The sequence below is a fragment of the Poeciliopsis prolifica genome, unplaced genomic scaffold (genome assembly GCF_027474105.1).
Source record: "Poeciliopsis prolifica strain line A6 unplaced genomic scaffold, Auburn_PproV2 SCAFFOLD019, whole genome shotgun sequence".
Lineage (NCBI taxonomy): Eukaryota > Metazoa > Chordata > Actinopteri > Cyprinodontiformes > Poeciliidae > Poeciliopsis > Poeciliopsis prolifica.
This window is the reverse complement of record NW_026562394.1, coordinates 207,210-220,000: the sequence shown is the minus strand read 5'-3', so window position 1 is coordinate 220,000 and position 12,791 is coordinate 207,210. Positions and strand designations below refer to the sequence as shown.

The 12,791-nt window shown below is 36.2% G+C and overlaps 1 protein-coding gene across 1 annotated transcript in view; it reads right to left on the bottom strand.

The window, feature by feature from the left end:
• Window positions 1–12,791, bottom strand: part of LOC129368492 (protocadherin Fat 3) — an 80,867-nt gene that overhangs the window by 14,206 nt on the left and 53,870 nt on the right. Inside the window, 7 exon segments of the mRNA XM_055043489.1 lie at window positions 2,451–2,706; window positions 5,143–5,526; window positions 7,445–7,592; window positions 9,987–10,140; window positions 10,849–11,383; window positions 11,510–11,667; window positions 11,804–11,935. Of these exon segments, the coding sequence (XP_054899464.1) occupies window positions 2,451–2,706; window positions 5,143–5,526; window positions 7,445–7,592; window positions 9,987–10,140; window positions 10,849–11,383; window positions 11,510–11,667; window positions 11,804–11,935 (1,767 nt within the window).

Sequence of the window (12,791 nt, the reverse complement as noted above, 5' to 3'; positions counted from 1 at the left end):
TCATTCCTTCATTAAATAGTTTATAAAATTTGAAATGAAAATACTTATCACTAACCCTAAGCCAAACAGAGGACCAATGTTAAGCCCCAAGAGTTTTGCTTCTGAGTCCTTTCCAACATTTCTCTTGTCAGAAATTGCTTTCTATAATCCCTTATATAATTAGTAAAAGAATTAATTTTATGAGAATTTCTGTTTTTGGCTACTAAACCATAGCAATATAGGACCTCAATTTGCTAAGCAAGTATTTAATTATTCTATTGTATTTATTTATGATGCAGAACGTGTATAACATCACAAATATGGGTGTTTTCTTATAATATGTGCAGCTTGTAAAATAGAGAACTGTTCAGCAATTCATTTATTTCAGTCATCCAGTTTAAAAAGTAAAATTTTTATATACTATTCATTAAACACATGGTGGATAATATATTTCAAACAATATGGGTATTTTTTTTTATTATTATTTTGCTAAAGAAACCCAAAATTCAGTTTCTTATAGAATCCAAAAATTACACATGGGAAAAATATCTATTTTTAATTCCGAAATGCAATGATATTACCTACATGCTTGTGGGGAAGGCTTTAGATTTGATAGTTATCTGGCAAACATTCACTGACTCCACAAGAACTTGGCTGGTCAAAGTGTTGTAACCAGAATGGGAAGTTAGGTGAAAGAAAAAGCAGTGATGTAGAAATGAGCACAATTAAAACAAGTAACTGCAGACTTGAGAGAATTTTTGAGGGAGAAACCATTCAAGAAATTGGGGGAGATTATATCATTCCATGCTTCCCTCTGTTGACATTTTGGATTTTCTCATTTTATTTTCCAACTGGACTTGACAACACTCCCAAAAGTACCGGTACTTGCTTTGATGACCACTGTTTCACTGTGCTGGATGGTCAGCATATATTTGTGATCAAAACACCTTTGACAATTGTTGGAAAATTGATAAGAGGAAGACCCAACAATTTAGATAAGCAATATCTCAGCAGAGCCATAGGCTTGGTGCCTCCATGCTCCAGGCTGCATCAAATCAAATCAGATCAGATTAAATCACCCTTGATTTGACGCAATAAATCATGCAACAGGAGCATTGGCAAATTATGGGCTGCACATATTATATAGAACGTGGAGATACTTTTGAGCAGACCAACATTTCTGTTTTTTAAAAAAAGATCCTTTTTTTTGTCATATGCAATAAAACATGTTTGAGGAGCTATATTTTATTCTAAGCCATATTCATAAACAGAAAGAAAACAAAAACTTTATATATCCGTCTGTGTCCAATTAATTTATGCAATACATAACATTTTGAATGAAATGACTGAAATTGATTAACTTTGATGCTATTCTAATATATAAAAATGCACATGTGTTTATTTAATTATTCCATATTCAAAAACTTTAATTATATTCATAGTTTGTGTGGTGTAAACAAGTAACTAAACAGTCTTCAATATATTATAATGGCGACACTTCAGATTAGTCATTAGTGCAGTAATCTGGCAATTAGTTTTCTAATTATCACAATCACATTTTAACTAATAGTCCCTCCTGTGTTTGTAGATTATGCATGCTATTCTTTATTTTCCCTGCACACACACACGCAGCAGGGGGAACAAACAAATAGAACAACTTATTTCCTATTCTCGCACGATGAAATCAATGATTAATGAGCAGGAAGTTCCAGCTGGAAGAAGTATTATTCAAACCGTAGCTTGGACAACAAATCGAAAATATCTGACATCCACTTTTGCTCTGAAATGCAACCTGATAATTTCATTGACAGAGAACAAACCGAACTGCAGTCTTGTTGACAGGGCCGACAGCTAAATATCACTCTAAAATGGAACTATCTGACAATGTCTCACTGCTTCCCTTCACTTTCTAGACATCTGAGCTGAGACAGAGCCCTTCAAGCATTGATGCAAAAAGGAAAAGGAAAAAAATTCATTGGAGAAAAAGGTTTGGATTGTTTCATGGAGACCAATTTCAATGACTAATTCAGGACTTTACTTTTATGAAGAAATGTAGGGCAGAAACGTAAGGTATCAGTTCTGCCTGATTACTCTGACCATTCATACATAAGTGCAAGAGATGTAAGGGAAGTTAGGCAAATCCAAGATGACATAATTGCCAATTTGAGGAGTGGGACTGAGGCTTAAATTATTATTTATTGCTCCAAGGAGAGTCAACAGAAAAGTGAAATGAAAGGAACATAACACAAAAATATGACGTTTTAAGCACTCTTGCCTACTCAGGGCAGTTTTCTTTGATGTTTGTGATCAAAAGGCACACATCACTGTGAAATAAGCTCTTGCAGTGAAGATGGTGGTGCGTTGGTAGCACAATGAGTTCACGGCTTGTGTACTCTTTTACCTTTGGAGATCAGATTGCGTGTGTTTACTTGAGTGTGTGCATCTGTGTGTGCAGGATACCACTTCCTTACCCTGCGGACTGTTATCCCTCTGGGTTCTCTCCAACTCAAAAGCCCTCTGCCCCCATTCCTCCTCCCGCTCGTCTCTGTGCCTGTCCAGGACTTTCTCTCTGGTTTCCTTGCCTTCCCATGAGACTTTGTGGGCTGGACTGTGCTCTGGGCGGCGGGCCGATGCTGAGGGGAGATTGGGTGCCACGCTACACACTGCAATTCCTCTCCTATTTGCCATACCTCGGACATTAGACACATCTGAGAGGAAGCTGCTCATCTGCAAAGACACACACAGCAAATCCAACAGGCCCAAATTAACTCCGTCGGATTTAATTTCAAGACTTTTAAAGTGTCTATATGGGTCCACACCAGAAAGTATAAATTTAACTCTTTTTGGAGAATTGGTATCTTAACTCTAAGTGTCAAATTACAAATCTGCTGGAGTCAATCATTTGACACGTACTAACACTAATTCAGTGTTAGATCTTAATATTAACTCTTACAAAGCTTTTTTTTAATTTAACTTCATGAGAGTTATTTGTAATTCATATTAAATAGATATTGTATTGTTTTGAACTTTTAAAAATTATTTGGAAAATAAACATTTAAAAAAGAGGCAATGATTTTCTCAAATGCATTTATTTCAAAACATGCACCATAATCATAAAACACATTACAACATGAAATAATGTGCATGTTTCACATGTCTCTTTCATTCACATATTGCTGATAAAAAGGTCTGACATATCGGCTGTGTAATACAAAATGCAGTATGCTTAATTTTTTCTTCAATAAAATATGCATGAAATTCTTTAACGTACAAGGTGGAGACAGTAAAGCAAGTAGTTCATGTAATATGATAGTGAATGTTCTTTTAACACGTAGATTGCCAGATATTACAGTACATAGCAGACCAATCTGATATTCAGATCCATCACTTCTTCCAGTTTATGTTTCTGTTGATAAGAGACTGAGCCTCTCTGCACTCCCCCAAACAGCTGTCCATTCACTAACACAGACTGTCTTCGGGTTGTTGGGCTGTGGGTGAAGTTTGCCGGGGACATCACCGACATCATCATCCTCTACTGCACTGGACAGTTTTCAGTCTCCGAGTACGATAGCCAGTCTCTGGATCATAACAGACAAAAAACATAACGATGAAAACTGGAACGAAGAAATACATTTTTACCACAACTCTTAACAGCAAGCCTCAATTACAGAAATGTGGAGTTCGAGAGATATTAACATTACAGAATCATTTTTGGAGCTTGAATTTTCAAAGAATCTATGAAGAGTTCAGGAGGGGGAGGATCATACAGCTTGATCTCAACTCAAAATAATAGTTATAAACAATCTCAGAAAAAAATTACTTACCAATTGCAGTGAACTCAGACATGTGAAAAGTAAACTGTCCTGAAATGACTTGGCTTCTGTCGCTTCGCTTCGGTGGGAACCTGTGATTCTGGGGGCGGAGTCAGTGAATGAACTCCTTTAGTTTTATAGCTGCTGTAAGAGTTCAGAGTTAAGAAGTCAAGAATTACTGATTTCCTTTTAACACCTTCAGATATGATATGGAAACACTTTGTTTTATGCTGGATTTTAACTACTAACAAACAGAATATGACTCTATTAGAGTAAAATTAACTCTGCTTTTGCTTACTGACACCAAAACATTTAACACTTTTAAATTTGCTGTGTAGGAAATTATGCAGAAAGTATTAAGTAACCATTTATACTCAAACGTTTTGATCAGCATGCCTGTAAATGTTGTGCATTTGTAAATCTGCAATGCATAATTTTTTTCTCTGCAATTAAATAGCTAATAAATATCCCTTGTTAGTAAATGCTGGTTGTTTCCTAAAGTTTACAGCACACAGACATTTAAGATTATTTAACTTGATTTAGAAACCAAATGCAGTGCTGTAAAAAACTATCCCTGCAGATTTGTTCTGTTCTTTTTTTTTTTTTAGACAAACAATGTTTGATGATCATTGCTTAACATGAGTAATTAATAGGTATGTTTTGAATTATGATTTTTTTTTTATTAAATCATAATTTAATAAATAAGAGACCAAAATGAAAATGTAATTGCTGCCTAAACCTGATTAACTGACAGAGCTACTCTTAACAAAACAAATGTACCTATTTTAGTTATTTCATTTTATTTTTTGATGACTGCCAACCAGTCTGTACACAGTGTGGCACACATCAAAAAGTTCTCTAAAGCTAGACATATACTCTCATGAAAATAATACACAAGGAAGAATATTTCTACAACTGTAGTGTGTCTTTATACAGATGACACTATACTTTATGACATTTGAAGCTAATTATTGATATCGATAAACTTCAAGCTGCCATTCAAATTCTGCACAATTTGGCATAATTGTGTTTCTCAAGGTGAACAAACAAAAAAAATGAAATAAAACACACTTGGATCTCGGATATACTGTAATAAGTACCAACTCCAGGCCTTGAGGTTTAGTGCACTACAACTTTTAAATGTGTTCCAGGTCTAACTCATCTGAATCATGTCCAAAGTATGCACTCAAGTTCTCCAGAATCCTTCTAATGAGCTCATTATTTAAGTCAGTTTTGCTGAAGCAGAGATGCATCTAAAAGTTGCAGGACACAAGACCTCAAGGCCTGAATTTGAGGATCAGTGATTTAGGTTGTAATGTGATATAGAAATGAATGAGGTTCACTTAGACACCTGACTGCTTTCACTGGAAGTGGTCCTCTCGGTTCCTGGGAGGATAGAGTGGGCAGTAGGACGCACCATGACCTGAGGAGGACCTCCACTGCAGCCTCCTACCTCACCATATGTTGCCGTGGTAGTCGGTGAGCCTGGCACACGCACAGCTTTGAACTCAATCCCCTCAACCCCCATTCTAGTCTTGTGTAGCATGTAGCTAGCTTCTGAGGAAACAGCTGAGATGCCTGAAGCAGCCATGGTTCCCGAACCCGGGTCGGAATCTTTCCGGAATTTGATTTTCTTCCTGAAGGTGACGAAGAGTATGAGGAGAAAAATGATGACAAAGGCAAGCACTCCAATGCCTATTATTTCCCCGGGTCCAACATAAGACAGCGGCTCAGCCTGCAAAACATTGAAAAGAAGAAGAAGAGAAAAAAAATCACTAAAACATGGATTCAGCATCTCTTATTCAAATTTTAAGAAAACACATTGCCTGCTGGAAGTAGCGAAGGATCCACTTCTGGTTCTAAAATGATCAAATACAAAGTAAAAATAACTTTTCCCCTTCAGTCTGTGAAGTTTGGAGTTTTTAGTCATATGAGGGTAATATGAAATGGAGGTGAAGTCCAGATTTTCATCTAAACATAAACTTTTAGGATACTGAGTAAATTACATTAACTCAAGGTATGAAAAAGGAATTACAAAAATCAAACCTTTTAGTCATTATTATAATTTGGAAAATTTCCCCATGTTTTCATAATGCAGTTTTGAAAACAAAACTGCATTTTATTAATGTTAAATGAAAGTAGATAATGCAGGTAACAGATTTAGTTACTCTGGCAGAAAAGGACAGAAACACCATTTGCAGCATTACATGCAAAAGAAAATGATCAATGATCCTTTTTCATTCAATAGAATAGGTAATGTGGACATTTCAGTTAAAAATTAGTTTTATTTTCTTCAGCAATATTTTAAAGACAGAAGATCTTGCTCAGTCCAGAAGTTTACTGCATATTGCTTGTAAAAGGTTATATCCCTGCTTCTTATGGCTTTCTCGCAAACATTAAAAGCACTTTCTGAACTATTTGCAACTTCAAATATGCAGTTTTTGAACATGGTGATTTCAGAAATATTTAAAATGTCAGACATTTCAAATATTTCTGAAAGTAAAGTTCCATTTGCTTTTTAATAAATGGAACTTTTATTGAAAGTTCAATTTTTCCATGAAAAAGAAAAGCAAACTTAATATTTGAGATGTTTCATATCGCTTTTATACAAATCCACTTACATAATTTAATATTGAGAATCCTTGATGACACATACATCTCAGTTTTGACTCCTCCTAATTATATTACTCGTCCTTTGGATGTTGGACAGGGGCCTTCTAAATGAAATCTATTATCACAAATTTAGAAAATCACACCTGTGCTTAGAAGGTCCCACAGCTGTCTGTTGTTGTTTGTCAACATAAAAACAATTTAACAAGGACAATAGAATCTTGTCACAAGCTTGTGATGAGAAGCAGATCGTTGAAGTAGATATTTGAAGGACACAATAAATGAAGATTTCTGTAGCCATTACCTGTTCTAAAGGCAAAGCAAAAATAATTGTTTCACTGAAATGAAAAGTAAAAAAAACATGTTTTACAGACTTTTCAATGTAGTGATGAAGCAGAAAAGGCTCAGCCAAACTCTTTGAACTCATTCACACCTTCCCATCTGGTGGGCTTCATTGGCCTTCATATTGTTTTTTTTTGCTTCAAAAATATTCTCCAACAAGGCTTTGAGGTGATTTTAGGACAGCACTATTTATATTAATGAATAAAATTATGCTGTGTGGTTGAAATGTACAAAAACGTAAAAAAGTTTTAAGGCTATAAATGTTTTTGCAAGGTTGCAAAAATCTCGCTTGGATCACTCATGTTATTGCTGTAAAATGTGTTTTTAAAAATCATATGCAAATGTTATATAGTTATATATACTGTATATCCTATACACATAGGAGGAAAAAACCTGATGAACTAAACCCATTTTAGAGTCAGTCAAACACTTAATTTTGATGTAGACAACTTCTGGAAATTGCACAAGAAGGAACATAGTGTAATGTACAATAAAAGTCATAAGCATGACAAACTTCAAATAAAAGCTGAGATTCACCCATTACCACACTTTAACTCCTTCAGTATGGAGACAAGGATACAAATCCCTCCAGGTGGCTGTATCTCTCAAAAGTCCTAGCAGTTTCACTGTGCCTCCCAAGTATAATTAGATGAGGATTTATTACTCTTTTAATTCAACTTTGTGCACAGTTAAATCTCTACCTCTGTGTCATCCTCAGGGACCTGATCTTCGCAAAACTGGTCCTCGTATCCATCTGAGCAGTTGCAGTAGAACGAACCGAACGTGTTGACACACTCTCCTCTGTTTCCACAGTTGCCCTGGTCACACTCATTTACATCCACATCACATCTGCCGGGCAAGAGACACGTATATTATCATTCATGGGATCAATCAATCAAATCAACCAATCAAATTTTATTTGTATAGCACATTTCAGCAGGCATTTCAAAGACATTTTTTTTCACTAAAACTAAAAGAGAAGAACACAAAATTAAAATTTGACAGTATGCTAAAACATATATGTACATTTTTCATATTTTCTCAATTTGAAAGTGTAGATAAAATAGTTACAAATTTATTATAAATATGGATATGGCACATATGGCTGGATGATTGGGTGGCCTTAAAAAAAAAAAAAAAAAAAAAAAAAAAAAGAAAAGGAATCCCTGTGAAGCATTTTCATAAAATTCCACAATCTTTGATATTTTTCCAGACTACTGTCTAAGCAAGAGGTTATTTCTACGCATTTCCTATTGTCTGATTATTTAAGGTTTTAAATCAAACAGACATGTTCACATAGAACATGGCTGTTCTATGTGAGGGACATTTTCCTCTTATAAAGGGAAAAATCGCATGGGTAGTTTCAACCTCTGCATGAATATGTGTTCATCTTAGGTTTTTATATCAAACACGGTGTCTTGCTGTGAAGGGGAAAGAAAATACAAGTTTTTGCTTTTCAATTATTTTTTTCCTTGATAGGATTTTTCAAAACGCTTCGCAAGAGTTTTCTTTTTTCTCTGAAGAAAAAAAAAAGCGTTTCAGAGGAAGCCTTATTGTGAAACTATCCAAAGTTTTTTTCTAATGATAAAAGTGCAGGGAGTCATTAAGTGTATAAAGTTTTACTCCTCAATGCTTAGATCTGCTGGTCAGTGAAATCCTCTCATAAATATTTTGAATAATGAATACTTTATGGCCTAATTAAAAACAGAAAAATCCAGACTGTCTGCCAGTTGAGTCATATATAAATATTTTTATTTTTACTGTATAATCTGGCTGTTTATGCAGAATGTTCAAGTCTTGCTTTTTAATTTGTTGTGGATTAATTTCATTTATTACAAAATAAGGTTTCTGTTTAGGAGTCTGTAGGAATGACAGCTGGACAGTCTGGCATACTCAGCAGATATTTCATGTGGAAACTAACCACTACAGGTTAGGTTGGCACTCTACATGGTACATGCACTTATCTAGTCTGTGCAATGTCAATACATACAAACTGATGCAAATATCTAAATAATCCCTCCCTAATATTTAGCCAGATATAACGAGTTGCAGCTCAACCGCACACTTTCTGTGGCCATCAGCAAGCTTCTGGCATCATTGGAGCCACACATCTGGACACTCCTGATGACATAATGGGTAGAGTTCCATGAAAAGGCTTTTTTCTGCCATAGACCCACATCCACAGTTTTTCATCTTTGGGACAAAGCTTAAGGTTAGCCTCCTTTATCTCTTGCATGACATATCTCTATATGTGTTTTAAATCAATAACCTGAAGAAGTAACCAATAGTGGCTCTGTTTCAGCCATCTGAGCTGGTGATTTGGGGTGAAACTGAAACACTAGGAGGTTATTCTCCTGCTTTGTTATTCCATGCACTTTGTGTGATGATCCTAAACACAAGTCAAAACTACTTTGGAATAAGTAAAGTTTAATAATTTGGGTTTATGGAATAAAATCTCAAAGCCTTAACTTAAACTCTACTGAGGATTTGTTAACCATACCCACAGCAGGAAACAAACCATTTTAAAAGAGCCCTAGGGACATGATGGTTGAAGCCTGTAAAAAGTATTGGACCAAGGTACAACTTGCCAGGGGAAATTCATCCAAATATTACAATGATAATATTTGAGAATCCTTGCCTTAATTTTGACCATATTCAAAATGCAGTTTTCAATTTCCATCAAAGTTGTTTGGTGTATGATTACTGCAACATGAAAAATGAACAGTTTAAACACATAAACTTCATTCCATCTTTATCAGAAGAGCTTCTCCGTCAAAGCAACCAACTCTTCTTTTGATGAAAACTGCTCCCTAGTGGTGGCTCTATTGAACAGCCACGCAAATGCAGAGGTTATTTCAAAGACAATTACTGAGCAGTAATTGGGAAGGCAGCTACAGACTGATTACAGGCTTTTCAACCAAGAATTATCCAGAATTAAATTAGAACTGCCAATTTGTCTCTCATAACAGCAAGTACAACAACATTGTGGGTAGTAGGTGAATGTGTGCGTGTTTTGTGTGGCGGGAGCATAGCACATGACATTTTATGCTTAAAAAAGAGAGGAGCTGCTGTTTTATTGTGCTATAAAAGACTAAATCACCACTCTGAGTGTATGTAAACAGTTTGTAAGTGGGGCACACTATTCATTAAAACATTTTCTACAGAGTACTATTTAGTCTATTGTGTGGGTGCGTGTATCTGTGTTCATGTGTCTGTGTATTTAATGCTTTTTTAAAATCTTACATAAGTCCCCTGAGTCCTCTCGGACAGCCACAGAGGAATGCATTGCCAACAGCTTTGCACTCTCCACCATTCTGGCATGGGTTTGGCATGCAGGATGTTAGTTCAACTTCACAGCGCCCCCCAGTGAATCCACTGCTGCAACTGCACATGAAGCCTGTTGGATAAAGATTGGATTTGTTTCTTCAATACAATATTTCAACAATCATCCTGACAAAGGAGATTCATACAGAATAATTTCATTAAAACAAAGATTTTGAAGTACAAGAAAGAATGATTTACTGTAGGTATATGGTGCAAATAGATTGTTATTTTGACTTAAACCTAAAATTATAATGATTATAATTATAATATAATTACAATCATCATAAAACAAATGTTTTTTTAGTTCTATTAAACCATTAGTTCATTTAAATAAATGAAACTCATATTACAGAGATTCTTTAGATGCAAATAGATATAAGGTTGCTCTATCCCCAATGCTTTTTCTATTAATATCCCTAGATATATGACTGTAAAGACCCAGCTTCAATGATCCAATGATGAACACTTGTGAATGTTTAAGCTATTACATTTAATTTTTGCAGTTAAAAAGTCGTTTTTGGTCATATCATTTCCTGCCAAACATAGCAACAGTAATATAAATAATAAATAAAAAAATAATAAATAATAACACTTAAAAATAATACTTAAAAATATAGTTCTGCATGTACAGTAAATAAGCAAACTAGAAAAAAACTGCAACTAAATTGATGTAAAATAATGCTTCAGATGCATCTCTAGTTGGTTTTTACTAAATGTTCTTTTAGTAAAAATACATTTAACAGTTTGAGTTTGAGTTGTGGTCATCTGCATGCATACAGACCTCCAAATGGCAGGCTGCTGCAGATGGCTCCATTGAGGCATGGCTGGCTGATGCATGGATCTGGATAAAGAACACAGCCCAGCTTGACCTCACTGAGCCCGGCTATCTCGGCGTATCGGCTCCTCTTATTTTGGAGTGGCAGCTCGTTACCGTTGAGCATCAGCGACCCCAGGCAACCTTGGAAGCCGTCCTGGGCTCTCGCCGGACCCCTCACTGAACGCTCTCCAAATTCTGGGCCTCCTCCCAGGCTTTGCTCAAGTCCAAAGACAGGTCTCTCTCCTGGCCGGTTCAGCAGCCTCACTTGTGCCCCAAAGAAAAATGAGGAGTCAGGAGCGAGTGGCCAAAGACGGACTGGGGCCCGTGCAGCTCTGCGACGTTCCACGTAACTATCATCCAGTGAAAGAAGGGTGTAGTTTCTGGTCAGCTCTAAGGCAACTGAATGCCACAGACCATCATTTATTGGTCTGTCTGAGATGCCCATGACTCCAAGGGTGTTGTCGCAGTCCAACTGGAACCACAGTCGACCCCCTTCAATCTGGTAACAAAACGTTTCTGATTAAACTGTTTTGTAATGAAGTATCTGTTTTACAATTGTTATTACAAAACAGTTTAATCTGCAGGAATTAAGCAGAAAAGCATCCAGGGAAGTTTCTAAATTCACCTTTAGCATAGTGCAAGGGTTAACACGAGTGAACATAATGACTCCTCTTGTTTGAAGCGTTCTAACCCTGAGGCCAAGCCTCATCTCTCCACTCTGGACCCTCTCTGTCACTCTGTACTTGATGTAGCTGTTTCCAGAAAAACTCAGAGAGGTCTGACCTACCCAGTCACACCAGGAGGAGAAACAAGTTTCAATTAGAGCTCAATAAACCTTTATGCTTTCATATGTCCTTTACAGTCCAATTGAGAAAAGCTGAACAAAGTGGCCCAGCAAGCGAAAATAATGAAATCATACCTGCACACTCATCCAATCGGTCAGGCTGACACTGGCAGACAGATGGTGCTGTTGGACCAGAAAGGACACACCGCATATCGTCTGGACAGGACTGACCTTCACAAAGTTCTACAGGGGTTGGGCACGTCCCTCCTGTTTGCGAAACAGGATGGACGCATAAATAACTGAACAGAGCAGTGTTACACTCTCATTTTATCAACCACCCATGCAAGACAATAAATCCTCAGAATTTATAGTGATTAAAAAACACTACCTTCAAGTCTGAAAAACAAATTCATGCCCTGAGTATTCCCTGACTCAGTAAAAACTAATACATTCAATAGAATAGAATAGAATTGAAAAGAATAGAATAGCCTGCTATACCAACTTGGGAAATGTATCTGTCGCAACAGCAGGAAACAAATCAAACACACTATACAGTAAAATATACATGACTACAATAAAATAAAATGTGCAAAGTATTACACTTCCCAGTCTATTTATTAAGTATGCCAACTCGATTGCTTTTTAATGGAAATAGTGCCTCAACCTATTAAATTACAGCAACTCATTGCATGAGGACATTTCAATGGGCCGAAGATAACTTGCGAGAGTTCAACCAAGCATCAGAGTGGGGAATAAAATAAATTTAAGTGAGTTTGAAAGTGAAATGTTTGTTTGCGCCTGTGGGATTGGCTTGAGTATTAGAGAAATTGCTGAGCTAATAAGATTTTCACACACAACCATTTGTCACTTTTTCACAAAATGGTCTGAAAACATAAAAAAAAAAAAACTCTACAGATAGCAGCACGCAAAATTATAGTTGCACATGTTAAAGGTAAAGAAAATAAGACCAACTCCAAGCACCGTGACGTTCTTGTGACTACAGCTGCAGATATTATTTGTAGGTTTTAGGTCTGCAGGACTGTAGCCAACTTCCTTGGTTGTGGCCACAGGAAGAAAATTGATGACAGATTGAAGGGAAGGATAAAATGAATGAACAAAACTC